This window comes from Asterias amurensis, chromosome 3 (assembly GCF_032118995.1).
Source record: "Asterias amurensis chromosome 3, ASM3211899v1".
Classification (NCBI taxonomy): domain Eukaryota; kingdom Metazoa; phylum Echinodermata; class Asteroidea; order Forcipulatida; family Asteriidae; genus Asterias; species Asterias amurensis.
The window spans coordinates 18,305,615-18,320,133 of NC_092650.1; the positions used below are offsets into that span (position 1 = coordinate 18,305,615).

Here is a 14,519-nt window from a genome sequence, read left to right on the forward strand (position 1 = left end):
ACCAGGGACCTATAATAACAAAATACAGTGAATGAGGACAATAGGTTCCCCAGTTAGAAAAGGTCCACCGTTGGAAAACGTGTACAAAACCAAAGGGAGATGTTGCAAAAAATTAAAAACAAAAAAAGGGACAATAGGAGGTCTACGGGTTGCAGGCGTGTACAAGCTCGTGTGTGTGAGTAGGTATACACATTCAAACCAGGGACCTATTAAACAAAAGAGGACAATGAGGTTGTCTCCATTTGGAAAACGTGAACATACCATCCAATGGGAGCTTTCCTAAAAAGTTCAAGCAGGGGGGCCTACAGACAAAAGAGCCACGTTGCAGCCGTCGATTTCACAAAACTCTTCCTAACTTAAAAGACTAATCTTAGGACTTAGGACGAGTCCCAACCCTGCACTGTAGCATGCAGACCTTAAGATTAATCCTAAGTTAGGAAGAGTTACTCGTCCTAACTGGAGATTAAGACGAGTCCTAACTCTTTGTGAAATCGACGGCTGGTGTTGCACACTTGTGTGTGTGTGTGTTTTTCTCACTATATACATGTATTTTTGGTAATGGACACCATGATGCTTTAAAGTGAACCTTAAAACTGTAGCTCCCATCTTACATGTACACACAATTATTATTAATATGCTTATAAAGAATAAGAATAAGAAAGATAATTGGAAGATGAGACATAATGTTCAGTGCTCAGTGGCTGTTTAAGGTACACCTCAAACAAAAGAAGGACACACGAATGGATGGTTTTAAACAATGAATAAGTAAATAGAAGGAACTTGATATCATTGAGGGACTTTCTATGTACATATGTTCTGATGCTAAAGTAGATATTAAGGTTTTATAGTCAACAGAAATGTTGTTTATGTGTCAAAAAATGTTGCCTGCATGAGTGGTGATAGTAAATCATTTTGTGTTGGTCTTTCCCTTTGCATCCGCCGGACTCTTAGAAGGTACTTACCACTCCGGTAACCAGCTTATTGCCTGACGTCCAATCCTCAAACGCCTTGTTGTAGTGCGCACTGGCTGATGCGATCATACAGGAAGATAGGAAGTAAAGAAAACTAAGACCACTGCTCAAAACTATATCCTGCCAGAAAGAGAAACCAAAACAAACAAACAAACAAACAAGTTCAAGATTAATCAAAATTTAAAAAAAATCAAATAATTTACAAATCGCAGGAAGAAAACTATAAAAGATATGTGTGATTTGGGATTGGAAGCAACGGGTGAGAGTCATTGTTAATGAAAAAGTCTGAAACTTGAATACAAATTCAAAGGTATGTTGAAATAATGCCATTTCTACAGTTTGGTAACCCCTGGGGTTATAGATTCCAAGGAGCTTTTAAAAACAGTTTCCAAAGCACTTGAGAAGTTGACCAATGAGCAGGATTTCTTTATTTGTAGTAAAAAAACATTGTCTGATTTTCTTAACCCGGCCGACATAAAAGTCTGAATTCAGCCAAAAGTCTGAACAATCTCATCCCCGAAGCGATGTCTTAATTATTTTTTTTTGTGAGTGACAGTATCGCTTTGGACCAGCCTGATGTTCGATTGATAACCATTCTTTGCTATTTTGGGGTCTTCCTTATTCAAACAGTTCAGCGTTCATGTGCAGGAAACGGAAATGTAACCTGAAGGTTAATACACTATGGTTTGTTGTTTCAAAGAAAAAGAAAAGAAGAATGTACACATTGAACCCCAGGGAGGGGTCTGCCTGACTTCCTCTGCAGTTTAATGTATTTGTTACCACTATGTTTTTCTTTGCACAACACTCCAATGACTTAATGTAATAATTAACTGTATGACTTTCTGAGCTGAACCAGGGCATAAAAATAGAAAAGGAAACAAGAAGTAAACACCAATTGTACAAAATGTAGGCTATTGAATAACCCCTGAATTTCAAAGAAAAAGAAAAGAAGAATGTACACATTGAACCCCAGGGAGGGTCTGCCTGACTTCCTCTGCAGTTTAATGTATTTGTTACCACTATGTTTTTCTTTGCACAACACTCCAATGACTTAATGTAATAATTAACTGTATGACTTTCTGAGCTGAACCAGGGCATTAAAATAGAAAAGGAAACAAGAAGTAAACACCAATTGTACAAAATGTAGGCTATAGACCGTATTGAATAACCCCTTTTTGCTATGAAAAGTCGCCATCTTGTAGGGCAAACCGAATGCGCGTCCAAACGCATACATTGTACATCATCAAAGCGCGCAGCATGCAACATTCCCGGTTTGATTTCTACGGCACATGCACGCACACACACACGCACAGACGCCATCTTGTAGGTCAGATATTTGAGCCCCGTGACATCATACTCAATATAGTCTGAATTAAAAGCTGAAGAAACTCATGGTGAAATAAAAACAATGCAACAAAAAGATACAGAGGACTTGATCACTGTACATCCTTCCCGCCCAAAAGTGCATCCCTCCAGCCGTACATAAGCTCCACCACCTCCAGTAGTCCAGCATTCTCCTGAAGACGAGCAGAGTATACTGTTTGAAACGTCGAGACCAAACCGGCTCTTTGCAGAGCCACCACTCCTTTAAAGGAGATTTTACTCATGGTTGTACCCGCAAGTTTACTATTCATATTTATATTAATAGTTACTCTTCAAAAGATACAGGTTTTTGTCTAGTGTTTAAAAACCACCTTGCTTCGAGAAGAAACTTTCACAGGTTGGTTATTTAATTCATTATGTTAGGTTACATCAAGCATAGAGCAAGGCTCTATGCACCAAGTGTGGACACTGTTGTCTTTGACAAAATTACCAATTTGACACATGTGTGTGGTACACCCTTCTGCCCCCAAATAGCCCCCTCTATATATGCAGGCCAACTTCAGATAATTGGAAGAGGCCTATATTTGTAGCAGGTGCAGTTCAAATTGTTCATGTTATTATAACCTTGAACTTACAATAGCTGGTGCACTTGGGTGCTGCTTAAAGGCAGTGGACACTATTGGTAATTACTCAAAATAATTATCGTCATAAAACCTTTCTTGGTGACGAGTAATAATGGGGAGAGGTTGATCGTATAAAAAATTGTGACGTAGTTTTTGAGAAAGAAGTAATTTCCACGAAATTGATTTCGAGACCTCAAGTTTAGAATTTGAGGTATCGAAATCAAGCATCAGAAAGCACACAACTTCGTGTGACAAGGGTGTTTTTTCTTTCATTATTATCTCGCAACTTCGACGACCAATTGAGCTCAAATTTTCACAGGTTTGTTATTTTATGCCTTTGTTGAGATACACCAAGTGAGGAGACTTGTCTTTGACAATTACCAAAAGTGTCCACTGTCTTTAAGGCAGGGCTAATAACCAGAGAATACGCATCTTATCTTTATGAAACAACATTGTTCTGAGACTTTTATTGAATTTATATACTTGATTATATAAACATTAAGATTTTATGGAGATATTGTTTTTTTAATGGGAAATCTTGTATCTTTGTGAATGAAGAGAGAAAACTATGGTGTGTGCCAATGGTGTAATTGTATCAAAGTGCACCTGTTGGACATTTGCTTTAATTGGTTTTCCCTCTTGCAAAAAAGAAGAAGAATATTCACAAAATATTCAGCAGTCATTTTTTTTTATCTGGGGGGGGGGGAGTTTGAAGAGCCACTCTCCCCCACTCATAACCCCCTCTCTAAAGGCCAAGTCAAACTGCAGCGATATCGAAAACATAATGATAACGACGCAATGAGAACGCATTCTATTGGTTGAAATGCTCCACGCAGAATACGCCCACGCTCATTCATTCAACCAATCGAGGGCGTGCATCGTTAACATTCTCAATGTCGTTTTTGTTATCGAAGGCCTGTGCCTGGGCCTTTATGCTCTCTCAAAAAATGGCGGTAGAAACTTCCTCCTGGCTACATCGACTAAAACGTTGTAGACCTGTGAAAACCATATAGGAGCACTGATGACATATAACTAATTAAATAGCACAGTGTTTAAACTGTTTGAATTAGCACTTTGAAGTGCTAAAATACCTTAAAGACAGCGGACACTATTGGTAATTGTCAAAGACAAGTCTTCTCACTTGGTGTATGTCAACATATGCATAAACTAAAAAATCTGTGAAAATTTGAGCTCGATTGGTCTTCAGAGTTGCGAGATAACTATGAAAGAAAAAACACCCTTGTCACATGAAGTTGTCTGCTTTAAGATGCTTGATTTCTAGAACTCAAATTCTAATCTTGAGGTCTCGAAATAATTCGTGGAAAATCACTTCTTTTGTCGAAAACTATGTAACTTCAGAAGGAGCAGTTTCTCACAATGTTTTATACAATCACCCTCTCCCCATTACTCGTTACCAAGTAAGGTTTTATGCTGATAATTATTTTGAGTAATTACCAATAGTGTCCACTGCCCTTAAGAGCTGCTCTGCATGGAAGAACATTTGTCTGGGAATTGATCTGCTTCGTCAATAATTCATTAATACAACAAAATGCTCATTCTATAATTTGTTTTCTCTCCATAGGCCTACAAAAGCTTGAATTGTTTCCTATGAGTAGAATTCTTTTACCAGCCCAAACATCGAAAGCCCGGCTGTCTCTGCACGTGTAATGCAATATGCATGTGTTGCACAACCTCTAAACAAAGCTACTCAGTATTAATATCATTGGTGTAAGTTACCAAAGCGACTGAAGACCACATTGAAGCGGTGGTTGTGGTCGATTGTTTTTCCAATATGTACACTCTAAACTATTTCATAAGGCTTCAATTTCAAGCCAAACATTCGACGCTGAGCGGCAGTGTAGCTCATAAGATCTGGGAAAATTACAAAAACATTTCATCGACCGACCCTTCTGACCCCAAAAATACTGAATCTGCATGTCTACGGCGTTGCTTGACCGAGCAGAGCAAATAAACCACGAGTGGGCAGGGAATGACATGGAAATCCCAAGCGAGGATGGATTGACGCGAGGCTAGGAGTAGACAAGCTGAGCTTGTTGACCCAAAGCGTGGCTGTGAGCAATGAGCAAGTTGCTTTTTGAGGGGGGAATGTCGAGAGGGCCTCAGCCGACCCGGATAAACAGACATGATGGACAGCTGACAAAGACGATAAAACTAGACCGGATTTTGACCAGGTTGTCATCTTCAAAAAAACATGTGCGCTTGATTAATCCTACACCTGTATCCAGCATGTTTTTTTAATAGTGCATCATTTAAAAGGAAAATTATGCATTTTTTGTAATTACCAGAAACAAATACATATAAATCAGAAAATAAACTTTTAAAAAATCATCCGAAAGCTTGCTTGGTACTTAGGGGAAACAACATGATTGTTTGTACCCGTCACTGTTAACAAAGCTTGAATTTGTTTAGGAAATTCTGATAAGATGTAGGCACAACAATGCCCGTTACTGAAAGAGTCCGTTTAAAATTGCACCTCAAACAAAAATGGAATTGGAACAATATTAAAATTTGCCGCCAGTCGTTAAAGCTTTAGTGAAGAAAATAAGCAAGTCTAACTTTCACCAGAGTGATGACAACTTTGTTTGTTTTGAAAAAAACAAAGCAAACAAAGGGTGATCATTTCCTTTTGGTAAAAGTTAAAAAAAAACTTTGTTATATTGCTTTCTCATCAAATATGACATTCAGACAGAAATATTTCAAGGGTGGTTTTCTACTATCATCATCGTTAGACAATGTAAGTTTTATGTAAATCTGTGTTAGACAAGTTTTTTTTCTTACCAATTCTGTTATGGTCCTTAACAAGGCAGTGGACACTATTGGTAATATAATTCCTTAAAATATTTTTTTTGTGCATAAAACCTTTTTGGGTAAGGAGTAATGGGGAGAGGTTGATAGTATAAAACATTCTGAGAAACGGCTCCCTCTGAAGTAACATGGATTTTGAGAAAGAAGTAGTTTTCCACGAATTTGGGGTCGAGACCTCAGAATTTGATTTATAGGGCTCGAAATCAAGCATCTGAAAGCACACAACTTCATGTGACAAGGGTGTTTTTTTTCTTTCATTATTATTTCTCAACTTCGACGACCAATTGAGCTCAAACTTTCACAGATTTGTTAACTAGATGCATATGATGAGATACACCAAGTGAGAAGACTGGTCTCTGACAATTACCAATAGTCTCCTCTACCTTTAAATGTGTAGTCAATAGAAAAATCCCAGAAGTTGAGGATTATAAACTAGTACATATAATACTTCCAAAAACACCCTTTTTTCAGGGGCAATGACCAATCAATCCTGGAGCTATAAAAGGTGTGCTATCAATCATCTCTACCATAAAGTGCCATATTTTCAGCCTGGAATTCCCCCACAATGTGGAACACAGACTGCCGACATTTTCTAATCACTCATGGTGTTTTGAGAATGTTGCTCCAGATTTGCCTCATCGTGACCAGGGCAACCCTAATCTTGAAGCTTATTATCAGGGTCTCCTGAGCAGGCTACCACACCCCAATGATGACAAGATGCTACTGTGCCTTCTAGACCTAGACTTGAAACTTTATCCCTTTGTTTAAACAGCCCGATTTGTTTGCCGATTTTATTTGAAGAAAAAAAAGCATGATTGAATGTTAGATATATAGCAGTATTCCTGAAGCCCAGTAATTTTTTAACTTTCACTAATTCAAATTTGAGTGATACTTGTGTGGATCATTATATTCTACTTTTAAAACATCTTTCTAACCATATGCATTTCATAACAAACGGTTTCAAATGCTTTTCATAGACAAACTCGTCCGATCCAAGGCAACGTGTTCCTTTAATGTGCATAAGACACTCTAATTAGAACCACACAATCTCACATATCGCTCTACGCGGAACTCCAAAGCACCCAAATCTAAGTCTGATCTTAAAAAAAACATGCATGGTTACCATGGCAATATACAACATGCCAAATATGAAAAACTACAGACAAATAAAAAAAACGTAAGAAAAAGTAAGAAAAAGGAGAAAAAAAAAACAGTAAGAAAAAAAACAAGGGCAGGTGCTTTGTGACCATCATGGGGTGCCCACACCTGTTGCCAACTGTCATCTTTGTTTCCCAAAGCTCTCGAATTTAAGACCATCATCAGTTTCACAGACTCCCAAACAACCATCCTGTGGACTGTCTGTTGTGAGCAAGTTGTCCGCCCCACTGCTTAAAGGCACTTGTTGGTAATTACTCCAAATAATTGTTAGCATAATTGTTACATGGTAACAATTGCAATGCAGAGCTGTTGATGGTATAAAACATTATAAGAAACTGCTCCCTCTGAAGTATGCGTAGTTTTGGAGAAAGAAGTAATTTCTCGCTCAAACAATATTTGAATTTAATTACAGACCTCAGCTGAGGTCTCAAACTCAAGCATCTGAAAGCACACATCTTGGTCTTGTCACAAGGGTGTTTTTTCTTCCATTATTCTTTCACAACTTTGACGACCAATTAAGTCCAAATTTTCACAGGTTTGTTATTTTATGCATTTGTTGAGATACACCAAGGAGAATACTGGTCTTTGACAATATGACCAAACGTGTCCAGTGCCTTTAACACGTAGATATGGCCCTGACCAGTTCATGCAAGAATGTCAAATCCCCATCACCCACATCATAGAGGCGTGGGTAAACTTAACTTGAACAATTCTCTGCCTACTTGGATTTTTCCCCCGACTGTCTTTTATTAAAATAAAATAAAAAAATAAAAAAAATGGAAAGTGATTTTTCCCATGTGGGTATTTGGGCATTTTCCCTGGATGACAACGCTAATAGTCCTTGGCTTTGTACCATTACTTGCAGTCATCCATGGGAAGGCATAGAGTCTAGGATCAGCTGATGTGCATGATTGAGTAAATTTATCTGGGTTCTGACAGTTTATTACTGTTGAGGATTTAACTATGGCTTACGCTGATGCAAGTTTTAGTGTATGTGTATATCATACATCAGTGGTTTTCTTTTTCCTTTTTTCATCTTTTATTTCCCAGGGTTGTCAGTCTTTAAAGGGGAATTGTAAATCTTTTAAAGACACTGGACACTATTGGTAATTGTCAAAGACCAGTCTTCTCACTTGGTGTATCTTAAAGATGCTATGTCAGATTTTTGGCCCCAAACATGACATTTTTTGAGTGAATGGTATTTCAAAGAGTATCACCCGCTCTAACGAAAAAAAGTTTAACTTTTACTTTTAATGGTCAGGACCCATGACAAAAATTTAAAACGTTTCTTATAAAACACATAAGAATTAGTCACGTGATATATTGTCGGGATCCCGACAAAAACTAATTTTGAGCACTTTGTTCCACTGCTACTAATACTTGGCGGACTTTTTCGAGCAATGGCTCAAATGAAAGCTTGTAACTTTCTCGACCCCAATCAAAATACCTATTGAATTTTAAATCAAAATTTTTGGGTCAAATCAGCTAAAAATCTGACATAGCATCTTTAACATTATGCATAAAATAACAAACCTGAAAATTTGAGCTCGATTGGTCGTCAGAGTTGCCAGATAACTATGACAGAAAAAAAACACCCTTGTCACATGAAGTTTGTGCTTTCAGATGCTTGATTTCAAGACCTCAAATTCTAAACTTGAGGTCTCAAAATCAAATTCATGGATAATTACTTCTTTCTCAAAAACTACGTCACTTCAGAGGGAGCCATTTCTCACAATGTTTTATACCATCAACCTCTCCACATTACTCGTTACCAAGTGAGGTTTTATGCTGATAATTATTTTGAGTAATTACCAATAGTGTCCACTGCCTTTAAGGCATTTCAGTAAGGTCTCAGATTCTGACAAGGAGAGGAGTAAAACAATCAATTTGCAATATTGATATTGCAATCAAAAAGTTTGTTTGAATGAACAATGAAACAGCAAATCATACTTTTTATCAAAACAGTTTATAATTTTCCCCTTGATTTCATATTTGAGATGTCGCAGAAAAACTGGAGCGGTTATGTCCACGCAGGAAGAACAAACTATAAATGGAATACATAACCTGAGAATCGTACCTGGCAGTCGATTCTCAATGTCAAATTTGGGTCATAAAAACTGATATATTTTTTTCCATAACTACATTGCTTCAAAGTGATCGATTCTCAAAAAGCTTTATCGCATCCAAAACTGATTTTCTTCAAAAGTAAGTTTGTATTGTCATTAATTTAAAGCCATTGGACACTTTCGGTAAACAGTTTTGTCCAAAGGCCCACACTTCATGTATCACAACTTGTATATAAAAAAACAAACCTGTGGAAATTTAGGCTCAATCGGTCATTGGAGTCATGAGAAAATAACAGGAAAACCCACCCTTGTTTCCGCACAATTCGCCATGTCATGACATGTGTTTACAATAAATCCGTAATTCTCGCTATCAAGAATTGATTTAATGTTTTCCCAAAAAGTAAAGCATTTCATGGAATATTATAACAATTCAAGAGAAGTCTTTCACCATTACCTTCTGTAAACCCTGCAAGTTATTTGTAACTTTTATTTTGTTTTCTGTTCCCGAAAGTGTATAATGGCTTCAAAGAGTGCAACCAAATGTATACCTTCTCTTTAAATTCTTTTATCCAAGTTTAAACAAATGTCAAGGTGCTCAACACAAGCTTTTATTTTCCTGTGTGACTTATTTCTACACAACTGTGTCCCAGCACAACAAGATGACAACAAATCACGCACCAGTGTATAGTGCAAGGACACCCTAGAGCCCTACCAAGGTGGGCAGCTTCAAATTTCTCTTTCTTCATAAAAAACGGAAGAAAAAAAAAACCTCGACGGGGTAACCATAAATGGGCCAAAGTGCGACTCTGGGACTTAGTAAACGGCTTTGGTAATAAGGGAGAATTTAGGCCACAAGACAGCGGGGGTAGGAAAGAAAAAGTAAGTATGACTTATCTGGCACTGATGTAATGCAGACCCACAGAGCTCACACTGTGATTTGTGGAATATTTCACAGAATTCGTGGAGAGAAAATTGTGTACATTGGAAATAGATATTATTACCAGTTTGAAATTGGGTAACTCGAAATCCATAATGCATATTACATGCTTAACTTTACATGTAGTTTGGTGATGTTTGGAGAAAACAATTTTGCTTTTTCCCCCTGAGAAAACTACTTTCCTATCAGATATGCTGGAAATATTTCGATTTTGTAATGTTTGAATTTGATTTTTTTTTTTTTAATCTTTGATCATCTAAAATAGTAAAGCAGGTAAATTTGATGCATAAAAGCATGATGTAAAGACATGCTATTTTGCTGTGTCATGGCCGAGCGAGCGGCTTAGTGCATCATGCAACTCAACTTCTGGTGACTGAGTCATCAGGGTGTAGGTTCACATCCCGGTCATGAAACTTGTGTCCCGAGCAAGACACTTCACTATAGTTGCTTCTCATCACCTAGGGGTGAATGCTGGGTACCTGTGTGAGCAGAGATGGTTCTTGTGATTGATTAAGTTTTGGTGTGCTACATACTTGACAGCACTGGGTATAACTCCCCAAAAGTCTGAGATTGTTTCAGGAATCTAATACATGGCCCAGTAGCCAGAGATAACAGTGGTCAAAAGCTAACGATCATTCTTTAGCAATGCACTATTTAAAGGCAGTGGACACTATTGGTAGTTGTAACAGACTAGCCTTCACAGTTGGTGAATCTCAACATAGGCATAACATAACAAACCTGTGAAAATTTGAGCTCAATTGGTCATCGAACTTGCAAGAAAATAATGATAGAAAAAACACCCTTGTCACACGAAGTTGTGTGCATTTAGATGGTTGATTTCGAGACCTCATGTTCTGAATCTGAGGTCTCGAAATCAAATTCGTGGAAAATTACTTCTTTCTCAAAAACTATGGCACTTCAGAGGGAGCCGTTTCTCACAATGTTGTATACCATCAACCTCTCCCCATTACTGGTGACCAAGAAAGGTTTTATGCTAATAATCATTTTGAGTAATTACCAATAGTGTCCACTGCCTTTAAAGGAAAATGTTGATCTGGTTACTGAGCAGCTATTAACACGGGTGACAATCATTACTAACGAAAAAGTCTGAAACTTGGATACAAATTCAAAGGTGTGTTGAAATGATGCCATTTGTACCGTTTGGTAACCCTTGGGGTTATATAAATTCCAAGGAGTTTTTGGAAACAGCATCCAAAGCACTATAAAAGAAGACAAAATGAGCAGAATTTCTTTATGTGTGTAAGAAAATATTGTCTGATTTTCTCCACAAAAAAGTCTGAATTCAGCCAAAAGTCTGAACAATCTCGTTCCTGTATTTTAAGCATTAGTGGGAATGAAACATAGTATTTGTAAAAAGTGTTTTCCATTGACTCTCATAGTGCAACTAAGGGGCTGTATTAGTACCAGTCTGTATGTTTGGTAATGATTCTGCAAATGGCAATAAATATTGATTTGATGTGGTAAGAAGTTCAGCAGCTTTGGATGGTGTAATGCTTTTGGAGAAATATTTAACTTTGAAGTACAACTTTTATGTAAAGAACTATCACTTTTTATTCCCCCCCCCCCCCCGGATTTGAGTAAAATGCATTAATGATTGTGAATTCCTATACAGATTATTCTTCCTGTCTAAACATATTCGCTTCAAAGTTACGGCGATATCTCAAAAACGCAACCACCTTTTTAAATTTCAAGAGGTTAATTTTTTGTATACAACTACAGGAAAGGTACACATTGCCTTCAAATGACATCACCGTGTTTACCAGTCAAATAACAGGTGTCCATACCAACAGAACCCCCTTCTAGTCTAATACAACTTTAAATGCTAACTTTTATGATGTATTTATTAGAATAAAAGGTTCGAAAGCACACTTTAAAATGTAAAAAAACTGGATTTTCCCATATAAAATAAGACATTTTATAATTGTGCCCTTTTTATGACATGGGGGTCATACTAAAAACAGGTGTCCAAGTTGATGCCAACCCCTCCCCCCCCCCCTACGCTAATACAAATTTAAATGATTTTTTTTAATGACGTATTCGCAGAAGCGTTCATAAAAAGAATGCTTTCAAATACCAGAATCTGCATCTTAATTCCCACATAACAAATTGTATATTGTGACTTCTTGATTTTATGTGATACAGACGATCGTAAGCTAACCCAACTGGTTCTCTCATCATGACGCTAGGGGCTTAAAGGCAGTGGACACTATTGGTAATTACTCAAAATAATTATTGGCATAAAACCTTTCTTGGTGACGAGTAATGGGGAGAGGTTGATGGTATAAAACATTGTGAGAAACGGCTTCCTCTGAAGTGCCATAGTTTTCGAGAAAGAAGTATTTTTCCACGATTTTGATTTCGAGACCTCAGATTTAGAACTTGAGGTCTCGAAATCAACCATCTAAGCGCACACAACTTCATGTGACAAGGGTGTTTTCTTCTTTCATTATTATCTCGCAAGTGGGATGACCGATTGAGCTCAAATTTTCACAGGTTTGTTATTTTATGCATTTGTTGAAATACACCAACTGTGAAGATTAGTCTTTGACAATTACCAATAGTGTCCACTGCCTTTAAACACAGTAGCCACTGGCATCTATTGCCATGTATGATTAGCCCAATAGATGGAGTCCCCATATTCAAGGTGATTTACAGTTTGCAATATAAAATCCAATTGACCAATCATTCAAGGTTAGTCAAACCAGCTGTGTGCCGCGCCTGGGTTTACACCTGCGGGATGCATTACCAATGGGGTGGACAGCCACAACACTTACACTTGTCTTATCATTTATGGGGGGGGGGTGAACAAGGACCATAACTCAATAATTTGGGGGCTTTATCAAAATGGTCAACAGTTTATATTGCCATTAATATGGGGAGCTTGGGTTTCTTTTACTCAAGAATTTGCTAGTAGATGACACCTGCACTATGCATTCCAATCAGGATGGCTAGTCAACAGTAACACTTGTCTTATAATGGGGGGGGGGGGGGGTACACGACTATAACTCAATCATTTCTGGGGCTTTTTCAAAATGGTCAACAGTTCGCATTTATATTTGTATTACTTCGGCTACGTAAGAATTTGGGTGGTTGAGTTGAGATGTTGTTTGGCTCTGTGAAAAGGTTCGCACATATTGTTAGGAGTCAAACCAGAGTATTGTCCATGTACATTGTGTGTAGGCTTCAGGGCAATAGCAATGGCATGTTCTGTTGGAATGGATAGGAAAGGCATTTCGCCAATCAGCGATTTCCTTTTTTTTTTGAGTTGGGAGAGGGGTGTGGGTGTGCTGTTGCTAGAGTAGACACCACCTGCACGATGCATTACAAACACAGGACAGTCAACAGTAACACTCGTCTTATCATTTAGGGGGGGGGGGGACCACGCGCCCCTTACTCAATCATTTCTGGGGCTTTATCAAAATGGTCAACAGTTCACATTTATATTGCCATTAATTTGGAAAGCGTGGGTTTCTACTCAAGAATTCCGGCAGGGATGTTGTTTGGCTTATTGGAAAGGTTCACACTTGTTATGACGCGCAGTTATAAGTGTCATAATGAAGTTATGAATGTGTTTTGTGCCCCCCCCCCCACCCGCCCCTGCCGCCCCCCCCAAAAAAAAAAATATATATATATATATATATAAATAATGAATAGGGTATATGGCCTTGGCTTTCGATCCAATCTGGATCTTCTTCAGAGGCATAAAACAAGTACAAACAGATACATATCCATTTATAGTAAATATATATATGGCTCCAGGGGCATATCAAGGGCATTATTCATTTTCAGAAGGTGGTAGCATTTTTGAGATATTGCTGAAAATCTGAAGCGGTTATGTCCACGCAGGAAGAATAATCCGTAATTGGAATTCAAAGTCTGACAAACGTTTGATCTCAGATTAAAATGTCTTTGAATCAAATTCATCCCAAGAGCTTCTTACGAATTGAGTTTTTATGCTCATTAATTTTTGGAGTACGTTACACTAGGTTTGCCTCCCATAAAATAAACAAAAGTAATAAACAAAACTTAATATATAAAAAGAAATCTTTCAAAGTATGACTGCCCTACACTTCAACAAAGGCTAAATTTTTGGAGTAAGGACAAAAAGGTAAACCTCCGTTTAAAACAAAACAAATAACAAAGTACATGAACTAAAGAAGAAATCTTCAATAAGCAGAAATCTTCAATAAGCAGAGTCCACTAAACTTCAATAAATGGTCAATTCATAAAGCACACCAGCACCCATTGACCCTTTTCCCTCCATCACGCATGTGGTTTTGTTTGAGACACACTTCTTATTCATCCGACCAATTATCGACACCCAGCATGTTTCCTTTAAAAGTTTAAAGCTAATTACATCCGTTCCTTGGCTCCACTGTTATCACTAATTAACTCGGTGATCAAGACACAAAACTGCCTCTATTTTCAGGGGGTTGACATTGAGCCGAAAATTTACATGTTTGGACACAATGAGTTAGAGTATTCTTCCTTCTTTAATGATTGTTTTATTTTTGTAAAAAAAATTGGAAGGCTCAAGGCAGTTTTAAAAAATCTTACTATCAGGAAAAATTGATGACAACCATTTTTAACTTAT

General features: G+C 37.6%; 1 protein-coding gene across 1 annotated transcript in view; it reads right to left on the reverse strand.

Annotated features, from left to right (window-relative positions):
* The window catches only part of LOC139935480 (uncharacterized), a 77,180-nt gene that overhangs the window by 6,948 nt on the left and 55,713 nt on the right, over positions 1 to 14,519 (reverse strand). Inside the window, exon 3 of the mRNA XM_071930111.1 lies at positions 963 to 1,091. Within this exon, the coding sequence (XP_071786212.1) occupies positions 963 to 1,091 (129 nt within the window). The remainder of the gene's footprint in view (positions 1 to 962; positions 1,092 to 14,519) is intronic.